This window comes from Fundulus heteroclitus, chromosome 5 (assembly GCF_011125445.2).
Source record: "Fundulus heteroclitus isolate FHET01 chromosome 5, MU-UCD_Fhet_4.1, whole genome shotgun sequence".
NCBI lineage: Eukaryota > Metazoa > Chordata > Actinopteri > Cyprinodontiformes > Fundulidae > Fundulus > Fundulus heteroclitus.
The window spans coordinates 13107417-13122495 of record NC_046365.1 but is presented as its reverse complement, the minus strand read 5'-3'; the positions used below and the strand labels follow the sequence as shown (position 1 = coordinate 13122495).

The 15079-nt window shown below is 40.1% G+C and overlaps 1 protein-coding gene across 1 annotated transcript; it reads right to left on the bottom strand.

Moving 5' to 3' along the window:
- Positions 1-3378: 3378 nt before the first annotated feature.
- On the bottom strand, positions 3379-10884 carry chrna9a (cholinergic receptor, nicotinic, alpha 9a). Its single transcript, XM_012865457.3, has 7 exons — positions 10612-10884; positions 10299-10444; positions 6917-7071; positions 6639-6819; positions 6136-6487; positions 4388-4986; positions 3379-4304 (listed from the first exon to the last, which is right to left on the bottom strand). Exons 1-7 carry the CDS (start codon positions 10655-10657, stop codon positions 4134-4136), a joined length of 1650 nt encoding a protein of 549 aa, XP_012720911.2. The 5' UTR covers positions 10658-10884; the 3' UTR covers positions 3379-4133.
- Positions 10885-15079: the final 4195 nt, after the last annotated feature.

Genomic DNA, 15079 nt, shown 5'->3' with positions numbered 1-15079 from the left:
TCACCGAGGGCGTGTCTTGACCTTATATCATGTGAGAGCCACACTGAACTCTGCCCCTCATCATCAGCAGCTTTTCAACATATGTCTGGCGAACATGTGGTTCAATAGTCTGTCTCCAAAACGCCCAACACAGCAGGTTTCCGAGAACCCACGAAACAGCCAGAGGTCACAGTCCAGCAAAGCACTGATCAATGCACGCAGGGCTTTGTAATGCTATGTTCTCCATGTGTTTGTAGGATGGGGTGAGTGTGATCAAGGTCCAATTGATCCCAGAGGGGTTTGATCGTTAGATTGCTTTATCACAAAAATAAAGTGAGCCGATTGGTCATCCGAGAAGGAAACACTGAAATCGATGCACTTTCCCATCCCCACCGAGATCAGGAGGATCCAGAATCAGCACACGCCACCGTGGTGCAGTGCTGGAACAGAAATGAACCTGCATCTATTAGAAACATACACAGTGTTGATACAACTTCCTGCCACAAAAGAGCAACGGCAACAGAAGGAACTGGAAATGTTATGCCAGAAAACACTAGAAAAGACTCAGGTGCACAACTAATATCGTGACAAATTAAAAATAAGTGGCCAAAAGCAGGTGCAGTGTTCTTTAAATAACATTTAAAGGTGAGTGGAATGAGCTGAGCTGAAATTTAGGCTCCGTTGCTGATGATCGTCACCTACAGAATTAAAAACAAGAATGAAAGCAACAAAAGGAGGCACAGCTTTGGAGAGCAGACAAGTATTAAGAGTCCTGAAGCATACATGTCAACTAGTCTTATGATATTAGGTAGTGACCGTTTACCAGAAGACGCTTTCCCACTGAGGGATCTGTAAATGAGAAGAAAACCTGTGAGTTTTTCTGCTAAACTAAAACGAGGGCCAGTTCACCAGAGAATAAAGGTGACAGTGGTGAGTGTTAAATGGAGCAAAGCGGATGGCTGCATAATACATAACATCCTGTTTTTGAGGGAGAGTTTTTGAAGCAGAACTTCAGGACAACATTGCCAACGTTATAAAGCTATTTAAACCAGAAGCTGTCAGGATGAGGATAGGATACAAAACCTGAGCCATGGATTTGACCTTTGTGGGCAACAAATAAGTCTTTCAAAGAAGAGATGTGGCATCTTTCAGCACCATCCAAGTGTGACTGTCCTGCTAGGAAGTGAAGGTACGCCCAAGTCTCCAGTCATTTGCAGCATCTTACAGTTTTTCGTCCATGATTGTGCTGGATCTAGCTCCATGCAACTTCCCATCAACTTCACATTCAGCCCAAACATTTGCATGCCGGTTTCCTCAGACCACAGCATCTTCTTTCAACTTCTGGGACTCCTACACAGCAGGAGACGAAATGCTAATGCAAAATATTCAATAAACAGCACATGTTTGGAGTGCATGTCTTGTAGTTCGTTTAATAGATTGCCCCAACCTGAGCAGTGATGCCTGCAGCTCCTCCAGAACCAACACAGACATGTTGCCTGCTTCTCTGATTATGGCTCTTTTTGCAGTTGTTTCACTCTTTACATTTTTCGATGACAGACTAAACAGTGTGAGATTTCTGAAGCTTACGATATTATTTTCTAACCCAACAATGCTGGAAACCTCCCCACACAGTGGACTGTGCTCATTGTTCCTCACTAATAGTCTCCGACAGACCTCCGAGGCCATCGCTGAACAGCCGCATTTAGAACGAGATCAAATTAAGCACAGGTGGATGCTGCTTGCTTCTTAAACGACATTAGGAGGTTGGTTATATTTGGAGAAATCAGAGTCGAGGGGCTGAATACCAATAGTCGCCACACCTTTAACTTGTTTTCATTTGTAAGTTAATTTTAAATATGTTGTATAATATTCCTTATACTTCACAATTATGGGCTGCTTTGTACAGGTCGGTCACAGAAACAGTACACTGAAGTATGTTTTTGTATTGTGAAAATATATATTAAAATGTTTAAGAAGTGCAGCTATTGTAGTACAGGGGCAGCTGTCTGGTTTGCCAGCTCCACTAGATGGAGACAGAGTTTTTTTTAAGCTGGTGCTCGCTAAGTTTCTCACAAACATTTCATGATATGCTGTCGTGGTTGTTAATAAAGTTATTCACTTGATAAGGAGACAAGAGAACTTTGGGATTTTCATCTTTAATAATGGATTTATGCCCTTATCCGGTCTCAGTATTAAGGGGGAAACTTACTTAAAGAAAGAAGCAACGTGTGTGCATTCAGTCTGAAACGAGGACACCTATTTATAGGACTAATAATGAGCTCCGTCCTGGACCTGGAATATTTAGTTTGTATTCCTCCGACATTAGAAATGGTTGTGCTCGCTGGCTGGAAAAGGATTTTTTTTTTTACTACGCAAGATGATTGTGCCTTATGTCGGGTTATTATTATTCTCTCCTGTTACGCTCTGTTGTTGCTCCTCTTGTTTATCCCCAAGATTTATATTTAAGATGTAAAAAAAACACAGCTTATTGGTGAGGAATGGTCTTTGCTGTTTTTATTGAAGAAATTTGTAATAGTTCGGTACTGGGGCAGGTAGAGAGTCCAACAATTGTGTGAAAATAAACGCAATCCTATATCTGCTCGTCAAAGCTACCTGAGCTGTTTTAAATTTTGTCAGGATTTTGTTTTGGTCCAAGAAGTCTCCCTCTCGCAACAAACTCCCACATGCATGTTTGGCCTTTGACATGGTTAAATAAATGTGTTTCTATTAATATGTTCATGATCTTTCAACCAGTACCTGAAGTCTTTATGATGCTTGCAGCAGGCCTGCACTTTACAGACTCTTGCTGGAATAAAAAAAAACACAAACTATAATAAATCAGCTTCTTTTTTATCTTGTTAATCTGGAGAGTCGTGTCTGATAACTGTTTTAGCCCTTTTTCTAAGCTTATTGTAGAGTATTCCTTACAACCTGCTAAGAACCTTCAGATGAAAATTATGTCCTTAAGTTTTCAGTTTCACTTTGATGTTCTTCATTGCACCAAATCCAGTATAATATGATATGTGAATGGGAGGATTTTATTGAAATTCCACTGGCTACAGATTCAGGAGACTATTTAATCTTATTTCTTCTAAATTTCACAGCTACATACAACACTGGGTAATAAAATCCAAATGTCCTGTCCAGATCCTTGTGATGGCACAGGTACCGCACTGGAATGAGAACATTTTGTATTTTTAGGTCATGCAAAGCCCCGCAGGGCTCCGAACAGTCCGTCTGAAAAGTATACTCACTCCTGTCAAAATGCAGGGTTGTGATGTTAAAAAGAAAAGAGACCTTGGTGAATCATTTTAAACAGAAAAACAAAGAAAACCTTCTACGTCTTAAAGAAAAGAATACAGGAGTGATCTTTTAAATATTCATTTATTTGGTCTTGGTGTCACCAGTGGGTTTTCTCTCCTGGCTTGAATGCCAACTTGAATTCAAGTGTTTTTTTTTATAGAATAATATCAGACCTTAGTTTTTGATTTAACTAACCATTTACAAAAGTTTATCCAAAAGTAAAATGTCTAAGGACTGGGAGGTAGGTTTCAATACAGAGTTATAACTTAGAACTTTGTGAAAATATCAACTAGTGTGAATCTTAAATTTCATTGCAACCAATAATTATTCACACCTCTGCTTTGTTCAGTCTTTCAACAAAAACTGAGACTCCCTCGGTGACCTCTCCTCCTTTTCAGATCATGCACACAGCTCATGCAGCATTCGTTACGTAAAATTGAAAATTATTCCACTGGCGCCTTTTCAAAATACACAAAGCAAAGCTGGAAACAGCATCTGGTTCTTTAATGTCAGAAACATAATGCCTATATCTAGATAACTGACTGTCAGCTTGTCAATAATGCAGAGTCCACGCATGTTCAAGGCAAGGCCCGGGATTGTCTTACTACTCCGGCGCGTAGTGACACATGCAAGCTCACCTGACTTTAACCACCCGGAGGAGGTTTTAGGTGAAGTGAGTGGTTAAAACGACGCGGAGCAACACGATGAGAGTGAAAAAAAAACACATCTTCACGACAACCCTCACGTACACGCACACACTGTCTTTTTAAGAACAACGCCGTCCCGTCTGACGTCGACGTCGCTGAAAGCGGTAACAGCGCTGGAGGGGATCGCTGACCGTAAGGTCTCGGTCAGGACGCCTTGGCAATGATGAGGATGCTCATGAGGAAAACCATGACGAAGAAGATCCACATGAAAAATCGATCCATTACCTTGGCGACTTTCTTCCACTCGGCTACCTTGGCGCAGGTGGCTCGCTGCTCCCTGAAGCAGTTGGCTATGTACTGGATGTTGTTCACCACCTTAAAAAAAAAGACACAGTTAGTTAAATCAAGCGCTCAAAGAAGAGTAAAACATACAAAGCAAGGGCAGAGAGCTGTGCTACCTGTTTGTGTCGGAGGCAGGGGCAGCAGCAGGGACACGAAGGGAGCTGAATTTCTTCTGAGGCGTAGAGATTTTTCTCCTTAAGCTGATGAAGGTTTGCGGGGTGCGGAGGAGCCTGGTAGTCCAGTTCGTCCTGTCGGATGTGATGGTAGCGTTGTGTGGGCTCTTGTTTCATGCCGCCTCTCTCCGGTTTGAAAGCGTGGTTGCTGTGGTTGTTATAATAGTGATATCCACCATTGGCGTTGCCATTCGCTTGGCCTCTGTAATGCTTGCCGTGAGGATGAGCAGCTTGGCCATTGCTGTACTTGTACGGGTCGCTGTCGTGAGGGTAGAAGCCGTTCTGGCAGCCGTCATCATAGTAGCAACCCTTGTCACCCATGGGTTCCTCTGGGTAAAGCGGGGTCCTCTCGCTCTCGGGGGTCATGCAGTTTTCCCCCACTTCATAGACAAAAAAGATTTTCGACATGTAGTCGATGATTAGCACCTTTGCCCAGTGGGGAACGGGTTTGGCTTCTGCACCGCAGAAATGGATGTTCATGATGAAGATGGTGAGGGACGTGGAAGCTGTGATCATAGTCATGGTGGCGATGTAGTACTTCCCTACAGGACAGGACGGAGAAAATTACACATTTAGGGAGGGTTAAAAACATCCAACCAAGTTAAAAAAATAAAAAAATAACATGGCTGCACATTTATCCTGAATCTCATTTGAATCAATATTTTTGTCAAACAAAGAGAGGAATTAATCAAAACGGTAAACAGGCCAAAGATAAAATATCACATTCTTTTCAACGATTTACAGTTAACCTTAGAATTATTGTCAATACTAGAGAGAATAGCAAAAATAGCAATTTGCACCAAAAAGCCCAGACTTTTTGGCATGCTGAAAATTTAAAAAAATATTCTATTTCCTTTACACTTCACTTTTTAAGTTGGAAAGAGATTTAAAGGAACCTAACATGAGTGAGCCCTGATACCCTGTATCCCCGGGGAAAAAATACGATTTCTCTCAAAAACAGGAAAGGCAAGAGAACGCGACAGTGAAGCATGTACGTTGAAATGAAAATCAATGTGGGAAACAACTACTTGTCTAAACTTACTGATACTGATTAAATTAGAATAATTGAAAGGTGTAAAGCGACTGGAACTGTGCCTCTATCTTTTCTGTTGTCACCACACAGTCAGGAAGACGTAAGGGGGTTAAAAACAAAATCTCCAAAGCACAGATTAGAGGATAGGTCCCAATGACAACCAGCAGAAGCTATCCAGATGACAACGGGTTGATTGGGGAAGCATGCTGGGAAAATCCTTTTCTACTATCAAAAAAAAAAATCATTAGTGCACAATTTTCTAACCAGCCACAGACTTTAACTGGGACTGTGTGATCTGGTCAGATGATAGGATGATGAAGCCTTCAGCAACAAACCCTTTTTGGGTAAGGTGAAGGATGTGCCATGGTGCCGGCACATCCCTGGGTTAGAGTGGATGCTACAATGAACTCTGAAATATCAGATTCTGCTGCAATCTGATTATAATAGATTGCGTAATAATAACAAATGATAACACACAGAGAAGCATTCAGACAAAAATGAGGCCTAAACAACAGCGGAAGAAGCCTTTGGAAACTTATACTGTGTTTTTGTTTTTTTGGCTAATTTTTGAAATGGTAAAAGTTGGGAATATGTGCTCCCAAATAAGCAACATTTTCATATAAAGACATGGCAAAAATGGAGTAAAACTGGTTCAGACCTATGTAGGGCATGCTTTCTGCAGGAGGCATGCTCTCAGCCACCAGCAGTTGGAAGACGGTGAGCGCCAGCAGCACGGTGACCCCCAGGGAAACCTTCTCTCCCGAGTCGGCTGGCAAGTAGAATCCCAGAGGGGCCAGGAAGGAGATCAGGAAGCAGGGCAGGAGCAGGTTGAAGATGTAGAAGGAGGAGCGGCGCTTCAGGAGCAGGGTGTAGGTGATTTCTGTGTACGGGTCCGAGCAGCATCCGTACATCATGACATTCCTGACCGCGGGCATGCCGTGACACTCCCACTCCACGTTCTCCACAAAGTCGGACAAGTCGCCGCTGTCCATGCCCAGACTGATGTCCAGCTGCATGGGGAACAACCAAACTTCATGCAACTCATACGATTTCGCAGCATACATCAAGAACAGCTTAATGGGAATATCACAGTTCTGCTGTCCGCTCTGCAACAGTTTTCCTTATCGTTTTGAGCTCACATGTCTTCCTGCATTCACATACCTGGTTGCCATTGTAGGTCCAGGAGCCAAAGGTAAGATTGCACGACTGCCAGTCAAAGGGGAAGTAGGACACGTCCACCACACATGAGCTCTTTGTGATGGCCGGAGAGTCCCACACAATCTCGCCGTTATAACGCAGCTTCACATTAGTGCTGGGCGACTCAGAGGACTCCTCGTCTGCTCTATATTAACAGAAGTAGGAAGAAGGAGACGTTTATGGATGAGCGTTTTCTCATCTTAGACTCTCTTCAACTTCCGTCACATCCATCTTCTACTGACTTGTTGTAGAGAACAATGTCCGGTTTCCAAACCAGATCACTGGGGATGTTAATCATCTCTAAGTCGTCGTAGCCCTCCTTGTCCCACTTCAGGTAGGCATCATACCAGACCTGTCTTATCCACAGGTAGGTGGTGAGCACCTGGTTCCTTTCGTCCTAAAAACACATGCATTTCCATAAAAGCAAAAGGCACTTATAAAACATCTCCATCCTGAGTAGTAATCACAGCTCAGACATCAAAGCACATCTTAAACTGATTTGTGTAATGTTTTCTAACAGACTATATGGGGTGTCAAACTCATTTTGGTTGAGGGGCCGCATACAGCTTAATCTGATCTCAAGAGGGCCACACGAGTAAACTCATTGCAAGATTAAATAGAACTAATAAATGTGAACTTGTTGTTGATTTTTATATTAAATGAATTTCACTTTTACACAATATATTATGAATAACCTCAGCGTTTTTAAGAAAATTATGTGCAATTTCAACAGTACTTTTACTCAGTTAAACATTTACTTGTGCATTATGCATAAGAACTGATCACAGTGATTGTACAATGTTGAAAAACATTTATTCGCATTTTTTGGAACTTAAAAACACTGTCCTGTATGACAAAATACATCAAACTGATAAAAATTAAGAAATGATTTAAAATCAATTTTCCACATCTGAAGCTCAGTGCTACCATCTGCTGATTAAAACATATATTGCCCCCGTGGACAATATAGGAACTGCAGATTTTCAATTAAACGAAGTACATGTTCTTTTTCAAGAATTGTTTTATCATTCTCTTCCTTTTATCTCCTCTTTCTTTCACCTTTTCTTTTTTTCTTCTTGTTCTTCCTTTCCTCTCTTACTTTCACATTGTAGTATCCATATCATTTGAGATATTCCCCGCATGAATCATAATAAAACTGTTCACATTCATAAATCAAGCAGAGCACTATGGCAAAAGCTGTACTGCTCCACTTGTGAAAGTCAAATCTGATGAGCTATTTTTGGCATTAAGACAACAATTCTTATTGCCACATTGCCAGACAGGACACTGGAAAAAAAAGAAAAAAAAACACCAGGCTGGACTAAATTGTTCGGCGGGCCGTATGTTTGACACCCCTGGACTATATGAAGAAGCTACAATATATTGTATAATAATTTTTTACTGTACTCTCGCCCCCATAACCTAAAACTAAAAACAGACATAGGGCTGAACGATAATTCAGCAACAATATATACTGATCCATAGACGTATATCGATGATAGAAAAAAAGGGTCAATAAAAAGTTCAACAGAACAGTTTTCCTTCCTTTTACATTCTAGCCTATCATGTCGGTTAATACTACAGCCGTTACATCCTCCCAACCAATCACAACGCAGACCCAGGAACGATCAACACCCTAAACTCCGCTTCCCTTCAAAGAGTTCAGAGAGCACGCGTTTTCATTTTTTAAATCCTTGCAGTTTTGGTCAAAAGTTGGTTGAATTAAGGGTTGAGTTTGAATTCAGTGTTTGTGTGTCCTGTGTCTAAAAATTGGTCGTCAAGCAACAGCATAAAATGATTGCACTTAAAATATATGTTTTGAATTTGTTGATAATTATCAATATCGATCAATATGATTTCTATTTTGTCAATGTGCTTTTTTTCTATATCGTCCAGCCCTAAACAGACATTAACATTTTCAGTAGAGGCCTAAAGCTATTGCTAAATTCTGGCAAGACCTGCTCCCATGGCAAAATGTAATGGTCTTATAATATTTCTCTACATTGATTGATTTATTTTAATGTATTCTTTTGTTTTCCTCTTACCTTTCTTTTCAATTGAAAAAAGCCTCCTATGGACAGGTGTTGAAAATTAGCATGTTTGCTATAACACTAAAAAAAATTGCATCTAGTTTACACCTGTGTGTTTATATTGTCCTTATTAATATATCTAAATAAATAAATAAGTTCTACAGGGAAAAGGAGGGATAAAAATCAATGATGACTTGGAAAGAATAAGAACATATGCTACACTGCGGACCCGACCAGTTCTCTGTTTGGTACTTTGCTGTCTCTGCATTACTCAAAAAGGGAAATACGTGAAGGAACTTTGGATGAACAATAGTAATTTAAAGAGAGAAAATAAGTTGCTACTGAGTTACGTTACAGACTTTAAAGTTTCAGTGATTGACGGCACTACATGTCAGATTAAAAAATTAAAACCTAATATTGCATTGGAAAATATTGACATTGTCCTACTTTTATAGCTAACTTTGTATTCAGGTAAATGCTGTACAGTAGTTAGAGTCTTATTTAACCACATACTCCTTTTTAGCAGCAATAACTCTTAAACATAGAATTCCCTCAAGGTTGTATGTTAGGACCTGTTTTATTTTAATTTGTTAGATATATCATAAATAAAGAAACTGAGAACTCTAAGAAGGCATGGATGAGTTTGCAATGATTGTTGAGGAGAATAAATACTAGAATACAGTAAATCCACTGGTGGGATTACTCCACTTGCTTCCTGTTCATTACAGCATTGATGTAAAAGTTTTCTTGTAGTTTTGAAATGTTCTTAATGATCAGATTTCATATTTTATGTGTTATTTTAATCATTTTATTTCAACAAGTACAAAGAGGTCCAAAAATATGTTCCTTTGATACCTTACTGGGTCTAAACAGGTACAAGGTTTGATTTTTACATATATCTTTCACATGTAAACAATATTTTATGACTTATTTAGATTTATTCTTTGTTGTAGTTTAGTCTGATTTTTAATTGCCATTTTATTACAACTATAGTTTTATGTTTTCCCATGTAACATTCATTTATACTTCCCAGGGGCTTTTCTATTTTCTAGTTTATTTGTATTTCTTATGGTTGTTAAATGTTGATGACATTTTAATGACTGCTAAACATCCATCCATCTTGTATAAAGTGAACAAAATGTCTATTCTAATTGTAAATTCCTGTTTTTATACTTTCAAATGGACGTTTACCACGGAAACCGCAGACAGATGTAGAAGGTGATCAATTGGATTGATTTGCAACACTATTACAATCAAAGATGGAGATACAAGGTTTTTGCCTGACAGTAATGACATGCTACAGGGAAACACGATCAATGATTCTCCAATTCCTTATTAGCATTGCCAGGTGTAGCTCTTTCTAGTAAAGTCAAAACAGCGACGTCCCAAAATATTTTTCAAGACAACACTGCCTCTCCCTCTCTGTTCTGTTATACGTAGGAACATTTGAGCATTCATAGAGGTACAGGCTCTTGCCCAAAAGACATGTGGGCAGACTGAAACTAGAACCAAGCTTCTAAAATTGCAGTTCTTGGCTTATACCGGGGGTTTCCTGTTTGTTGGTGATGTCTTCTTGAGTATTCTCTGTACTCACCATGTCTTTGATCTGTGACAGCGTGATCTGAAGGGAGACATTGAGGGCCTTGTCTGTGTCCTCCACAGGCCTCAGAGCGTTGGAGTAGTCCTCCATCAGGTCATTCAGCAGCTTGTGGGCATAATGCCCCTGAGCACCATGGGACACTGAGGGAGCAAGACGAAGAAGAACACAGGGGGGGAGAAAAAAAGACGTTTGAGAAGCCTTTTCATTTCTGAAGCTAGAACGAAAAACAGCAAATAAACGACGGAGGCAAGTCAGCTAAAAGAGAAGACAAGGCAATCAATAAGATAAACACTTCTGCAAGACTAACCTTGCACCAAAAGGCTTATCCAAACCATCACTGCTGTCCTCCTCATTATTTCTTCTTCTTTTTTTTTTTCTTTGCTCCTCTCCAGGAGCGTGGTCAATAATTTAGCACAGCAGCCGGCAAGACCTGCTGGGTCCAGACCCAGAGCGTCACTCGGTTCGGTTCTGTGTTCTGCCCCGCTGACGAGACCACAGAACGCTCCTGAAGTCTAACATCCTGTCAGAGGCTCCGAATGCTTCGCTGGCTGTTAGTCGCAGGTCGCACCTGTCTCTTTCTGTGTGTAATTGCTGCCGTGGAACAGGATCTGGGACACACACACTCACACACACACACCAACACACACACTGCCCTATCACGTTGCACAACGTCTCCAGGTGAAATGTGATGCCCAAAGTCTTCTGTCTTCTTCCACTTGTGTACATGACCACAGGCAGATGTACAACACACACAAACACACACACACACACACACACACACACACACACACATACTGAGCCGGACTGCGTTACACAGCTAACGACATGTGTCCCGTCATTCAAAACGGACAAACACTCACACAGATACCTCTGAGGATTTTTTTTCGCTGAATGGTCAGTTCCCCCAGTGTAAATACTAGGCTTTGGTAAAATACTGTTTGCAATTTGTTGAGCAGCTACACAATAGTTTTTAACTTCCTCCTGTCTACAGATTATGAACGAGGGAAAAATTTACTGATCCTATCCGAAGTCTTGCAGATAAAGTATATCTAAAAATCATCCAAAGACGTTGGTATTTCAAAATTTGCTTAGCTGGACACATTTGAATGTGTTTTTTGTCTTTGACTTGTTTTGTTGTTTTTATTTTTCTTTTTATTAAAAGGGATTAAATATTGTTGAGGGGTTAAGTAATGTTGATGAATGACATGGATTCATTTTTACAGTATGGTAAAAGTTTTATTCAATTATATTTCTGAAAAGCGTGCCCATAATTTGCTAATGTGGCTTTTTAGAAATTTTACCAGATTTGACTATCTAGAGAAATATTTGCGAGAAGACTAAAAGGGGAAAACTGTTGAGGCTTTGTACATTTCTCGGCTAACTCTTGGCTCGCCTGAAAACTATTCTGCCTGTTTGGTTTTTAGCTCTTTTGGTGTCTGAGAATCTGCTTGCATTGTGGCGTACATGGGTCTGTTTCAGCCTCAGCATCTGAAAAAGTTAACTTCAGAAACTGAATAGTAGATTGAAATGCAACCTACTATTCACAGTATGTATGGTCTGAGGGAGGCTTTGAGCTTCGGACATGCTGTGTCATTGTTTATTAAGCTGAATAGCCACAGAAGAGCTGCTGATTTGTAACTTTTGTTTTAAAGGATATTTTATGGAACTGTAGTCATAACAAAAATGTCTTATATGAAGCCTGTCGTTTTTTAATTTCAGTCTAAAAAAAAGTAAATTATTTTTTATAGTTTTATCTTTCTTCGTATTCAAATATAAATGTTAGAAAACATATATAGCCTGAATGTGACACAGCTGTTCCACAGCTGACTTTGTTGCCTCTACGATACATTTCCATTGTACACCGCCTATCGCTATTGTTTCGATCGCGGAATCAGAGCTCAGTTTATTTCCATTTCATTAGAATATAGGTATATTTGCATATGTATGTCCGCACGAGTACCAGATACCGTCAAATGTTACTGACACGGCGCTGCGATTCTGAAGAGAAACTGCACACTGTGATGTTACTGTGTCACTCAGTTTCTGTGGTACTGGGCTCACACAGGACAGGTGTTTCCTGTGTGCATCTAAGACGGCGTGTGCATGTGTCTGCATGTGTCTGCATGTTCGTGCGTGTCTGTGAGTGTGTGTTTGTAAAGGGAAAGAAGCCAGAGTGTCAGTCAGCAGCAAAAATGAATGTCTGCAGACCACCATAATCTCCTTTTTTGTTTGCTTTGTGATCAGTGTGGGGTTGTTTTCTTTTTGTTTGTTTGTTTTTCTGCCGTGTTTTATTCATGTTTTTGTGTCAGAAATTAAAAGGATCTGTGAATAAGAAGATTCTTAAGTAAGGGTTGGACTATATACATACTTGTGTGCTGATCGATGGAAAGCCTGATACAACAGGCACGGCAAGAAGAGGCGCTTTGAGTGTTTTTGCACGGCAGCAAAGGAACCAGAACTAGTCTGGGTGCTGCTAGTCTTGGGACTGATAGAGAAAACTGTGTGTGCACACTCAGGCACAGTGATGAGAAAATGCTTTTAGGCATACATTAGTTTGAGGAAGTTGGATTTGATGAAGACCAGCACTATTAAAAGATTTGTGGCCAAATCTTTTTTATTTTTTTTATTTTTTTATTTTTTTGGAGGGAGAAATCCAGCTGTGGTAATGAATTCTGCCCCAATTAAATGTGGGCTGCAAGTTGCATCAACATAGTGAGACAATTAAAGAACAGCGCTCTATTTACGTTCCATGTAAACAAAAGTTTGAGTCTGGATAAAGAAATGGAAGCAAGCCGAACTCTAAATGTCAGTGATGTTAATATTTACCCTTAATATGACGCAATAGAGCTAAGTGAAAGTGTCAGGAAAGCTCACTTAAACACTCATTCTCACCGTGTCTCTGAGTGCTGTGCCTTTTCAAACGATGATGATTATCTCCTGCGTTTCTGGATGAGGGTGAACAAACTCATCCAACGGCAACATGAGCACGACCAGTTTTTGGTGGTCAAAGCAGCAAAAATGAAAACCAAATATTAGGATCCAGTTAGACATTAGTGGTTGATTATGCAGCAGTGGTTTGAGCTGAGATGTGTCATGGAGTTCTTATGGTCATTCAAACAATCTTTAAAATCTTCAAACAGCAGAGCATGTATCTCTGGGGTAATATCCAACTTTTTTTCTTAAACCACTGCTTTACCGTCATTGATCAGCTCACCGGTGATCAGAAATTTGACAGGACTGTTTTATAACACATATCTACGAGAATGCAAAGGTTTCTGCCTGCTACGGAAACAGTTGCATACATGTGACGTAAATGTCTTCATCTGAGGGTGTGCAATGCGCCTCTCCACAGATGACTGTGTACTCAGCATTTCTTTTTTTTTTTTTTTTCCTGGTGATAACCAATAGTTGTTTTCCTCAGTTTATTTACTGCACACATATGCAGCACAACTACCTCTAAAGTGACCTTTCTTAAATGAAGCCCCCAAAAGCCGCCATGTCACTCCTGATAAAGTGTCTTTATTAGTTGTGGGAACCAATCAAAGGCTTTCTCAGAGTCTAAATTTAGGACTACTACTTCTTGTTGTCTTAGATCAATACTAAGCTGTTTGTGGTCTTGCTATCTTGAATGCCTTGATCCAGATCAATGGTCACCAACATGGTGCCCGCGGGCAGACCCCCAGGACCCTCCAGTGAGCTGCATTTAAAATGCTATTTTATTTAGTTGCTCTTCCTTTTTAATCATACTCGTATTTACATAGATTTAAAAACATATTTATATCACGTTAAGTTAAGTTGAGTTTGGATTCTTGACGTTCAAAGGTCAGTACAGGTAGCCCTTCGGATGACACAGTACCGATGAAGTAGCTCTCAGTTTCAAAAAGGTTGGTGACCCCTGATCCAGATGAATCATCTCATCACAAACGGAGCATATTTGTGTTGCAAAGACAAAAAACAAAACTGTTTTGAAAAAGCTGTCCAATAACTTTAGGGGTCTCTATTTTTTTCATTTAGATATTTGATTTTATAAATAAAGGCGCTTTCACACCAGGATAGTCTTTGGGTCTCGGTTCAGATGCGTGAGGATTGCCTAAATATGTCCCACCTTCATCTGGTTTACGTTCACACTGTACCTTTTTAAGCTGGACCAAACTTCCTGGACAGTTTAATGCAGTTTCAACATCTGGTTGTTTGGGGCATTATCACAACTGACTAAATCATAAGTATGAGAGACCCCAGTTTGTTGAAAAGGCTGTTTGCAATACTCGAACTGCAAAAAGGGTCTCTTGCAAACAATATAGTGCATTGGTGGGCTGCATGTTTAAATAGTTAAATGTGATTTTGTATAAGGGCTTTGACTGGTCAGGAAAATAAGAAAAACATTAAATGAGTGCTGCTCTTTCTGTTGTATGCTGGGCTCACTGGCTACTATAAGTTGCTGATAGTTGAGTGAACAGTTGCCTGTCTTGCGTCTGCCTGTTACCTTGGGATGGATTGGTGAATTGTCCAGACTGTGTCCTGCCTCGTCCCCATTGACTCTTAAAGACTGTTAACAGCATCCCACAACCAAAGGTAAAGCAAGTATAGAAAATAGATGGGTAAATCCTTATTTTTAACCCAAATATTCTTTTTGTTTGGTAAATTAGTCCTCTTTGATCATGTTTATGTAAGAAATGTGTCATTTTAATCTGTTTTTGGGTTTGAGAACCTAATCCAGTATGCTGGGGCAAATTAGCATGCAGGACTTGGCTAACAGAATAATTAAAATTGGGCGT

What these genes read in the sequence shown, in the direction of transcription:
- chrna9a (XM_012865457.3), bottom strand. Translation starts at nt 10,657, where the DNA reads ATGAGGAGGACAGCAGTGATGGTTTGGATAAGCCTTTTGGTGCAAG. An exon ending in GATAAGCCTTTTGGTGCAAG is followed by an intron (nt 10,445 to 10,611) that starts GTTAGTCTTGCA and finishes TTGCTCCCTCAG; the next exon opens with TGTCCCATGGTGCTCAGGGG. An exon ending in CCTGCCTCCGACACAAACAG is followed by an intron (nt 4,305 to 4,387) that starts GTAGCACAGCTC and finishes TTTTTTTTTAAG; the next exon opens with GTGGTGAACAACATCCAGTA.